Raw genomic sequence first — 2,620 nt, 5'->3', positions numbered from 1 at the left:
TGTGTGTGTGTGTGTGTGTGTGTGTGTGTGTGTGTGTGTGTGTGTGTTGGAGGAGAATTAAAAATACAAGGCTTTGTCATAAAAACAAAATACTTTTAGAGTTACTGTCACTTTGTGGTTCTTGTTCAATAGGGTATACAGCTAAGTATTCTCCATTGACAACTCCTTTTGATATTTTCCCCAGAGGTCTGAAGATAACCCCTGAGGTGCCTTCCAACACAACATCTGGCATCCCGTGAACAGCATCTACAAGGGATCCATTGGAATTCTTTCCAGTATGGATTAGAAGAGTCTAGAGAAGTTATTCAGTCACATAACCAAGAGAATGAAACACATAATCACCACCATCGTTTAAAGGAAAACAAATCTAGAAGATTTCAGATTACTATAATAACCGATCTTGATTATAGAAAACTGATGATGAAATATGCTTCTCTCCTCTTGATAGAGAGATGGTGGACTCAAGGTGTGGAAAGCTTCACATCTGTATTGCCATTATCTGATGGCCAATGAGTTGGGGGTCAGAAGGCAGGGAGAGGCTTGCTCAACTATTTTTTTATTTTTCATGAGGGAAGGTTGCTTGGGAGTATTTGGAAGTGACAATGGTGTAGGAAAAAAATTAAAATCATCAGTAAGACATTAAAAAAGAAAGAACAAAATTATTTTTATTCTAAAAGTTTGGTATCTTGTTACTATCCTCAGCTCCAACTAAGTCTTATCAGCCCTGATGGAGTGAAGCATATATGAAAGGCAGATAGACCCTTTAAGCAAATAAAAGTATTGTCTTCCACCATCTGCATGCACCATCAGTTGTGGAGAACCTGTGGTCTTGAGGCCCCCTGTGACTTTCTAGATCCTTAAATACAGTCTAATCGGTCTAAAGGCTGCACTTAAGGATCTAGAAGGCCCTACACTAGGTCCTCCACAACTTCCCCACAGTTCTACAATGTGCTCTGTTCTCTCTATCTTAAAAGGCATTCCCTTGCCCCTGCCACTCACTGACATCATCACCCCAATCACTTTTCCTCCCCTTTACTGCCAAAAGTCTAGAAAGAGGAATTTACACCTGCTGTCTCCTTTTACTTGTTCCTTGCAATCTGGCTTCTGTATCCCCTGCTCTACTAAAACAACTCATTGTAAGGTCACTAAAGAAGCTAAACTCAATGACTTCTTGTAGATCCTAATCCTCTTCGATTTTTCTGCCTCCTTTGGACCACCCCTCTTGCTGGATAACTGCATCTCCCTTGGCTTCCCCAACACTGAGCTGTTCTCTTATTTCTCTGACCATCCCTGTCCTGTCTCTTTTGCTAGCTTCTTCTCTGGTGTTTTAACATAGATGTCCCCCATGTGTCTGTCCTTGGCCTTCATATCTTCTCTTCCTATACTTAGTGATATCATTCACTCCCCTAGTTTTGATTATCACCTGTACAGATGAAACCCAAATCTATATTTTCAGCCCCAACCCCTCCCTAGAGCTTCCATCCCATATTTCCAGCTGCTTGCTAGATGTCTCTCCCTGGGTAGCTTGGCAGCACTTTAAATTCAACATGTTGAAAACTGAGCTCCCATCCTCCAAAATCTAGCCCTCCTCCTAGCCTCTCTGTTTCTGTTGTTGAAGCCTCCAACCTCCTGGCCATACAAGCTAAGTACCTTAGAATTTAACTCTTCCCTAACCCAGACCCTCACACCACACATCCAGTCTGTTGATTTTATCTTCATAATATCTGTCCATTCCAGTCCCTCCTTTCCATTCCTACTAAAGCTGCCCTTGTTTATGCCCTTTTCTCTTTTCGCTATTGTAGTGGCCTCCTGACTTGTCTCCTTGCCTCCAGTCTGTCCAGACTGCCCCTGTAATCTCCCTAACACACCACTTCAGTCATGTTTCACACTTGAAATTTCTGCAGTTTCTTTTACCTACCACCAAATCTGATATAAACTCAGTCCTGGCCTTCAAGCCTCTCCACAATCTGGTTCCAAGCTACCTGCACAGCCTTTCATTATAGCCTATATCCCAAATAAACTGGGCTACTTTCTTTCACCTGTTCTGGTCCTGCCTTCTCTCATCTCCATTGCCTTTGCTCACACAATTCCCTTTACCAGCAATGGGCTTTCTGCTCCCATGTCCACCTGTTGATGTCCTTCAAGACACAACTTAGGAGCCACCTCCTCTGTTTACAAACCTCCACCCCAAGTGAAAATAATTTTTCTCTCCTTAGATTTCTCTAAGTATTTTTCCTGGACCTGTCCTTTTTACTGAATTATTTATGTTCATTGTCTCCCTGATCGTTAGATTTTAAGCACTTTAAGAGTAAATTCTGTTTTGTGTGTCTGTCTGTCCCTGGCACCTAGCACAGTGTCTTTGCAAATCAAGCACTTAATAAATGCTTCCTGAAATTGATTGATTCTTCTAGTCTGATCATATAGATTCTTTATGCTGTTCTCCTTTTCCCCAGAATACTAATTGATTTCCAGTGAAAGTACCTAAATAATGTGAATTAGTCCAAATAGTCTGGAAAACAGTTTGGAATTATGCTTTTAAAGTGACTAAGTTTCCCAAGCCTTTTGAAATAAGCATCCATCTGCTAAGATTCTATCCCAAAGAGGTTAAAGATGGAAGAGA

General features: G+C 41.3%; 1 protein-coding gene across 1 annotated transcript in view; it reads left to right on the top strand.

Annotated features, from left to right (window-relative positions):
• The window catches only part of NMRK1 (nicotinamide riboside kinase 1), a 31,733-nt gene extending 29,335 nt beyond the window's left edge, over positions 1–2,398 (top strand). The window contains exon 9 of the mRNA XM_069084609.1: positions 185–2,398. Coding sequence (XP_068940710.1) covers positions 185–186 — 2 coding nt within the window. The 3' untranslated portion in view covers positions 187–2,398. The remainder of the gene's footprint in view (positions 1–184) is intronic.
• Positions 2,399–2,620: the final 222 nt, after the last annotated feature.

This window comes from Petaurus breviceps, unplaced genomic scaffold (assembly GCF_028583685.1).
Source record: "Petaurus breviceps papuanus isolate PSGF00001 unplaced genomic scaffold, PetGlider_PUasm1.0 175, whole genome shotgun sequence".
Taxonomy (NCBI): domain Eukaryota; kingdom Metazoa; phylum Chordata; class Mammalia; order Diprotodontia; family Petauridae; genus Petaurus; species Petaurus breviceps.
This window is presented reverse-complemented; position numbering and strand designations above follow the sequence as displayed.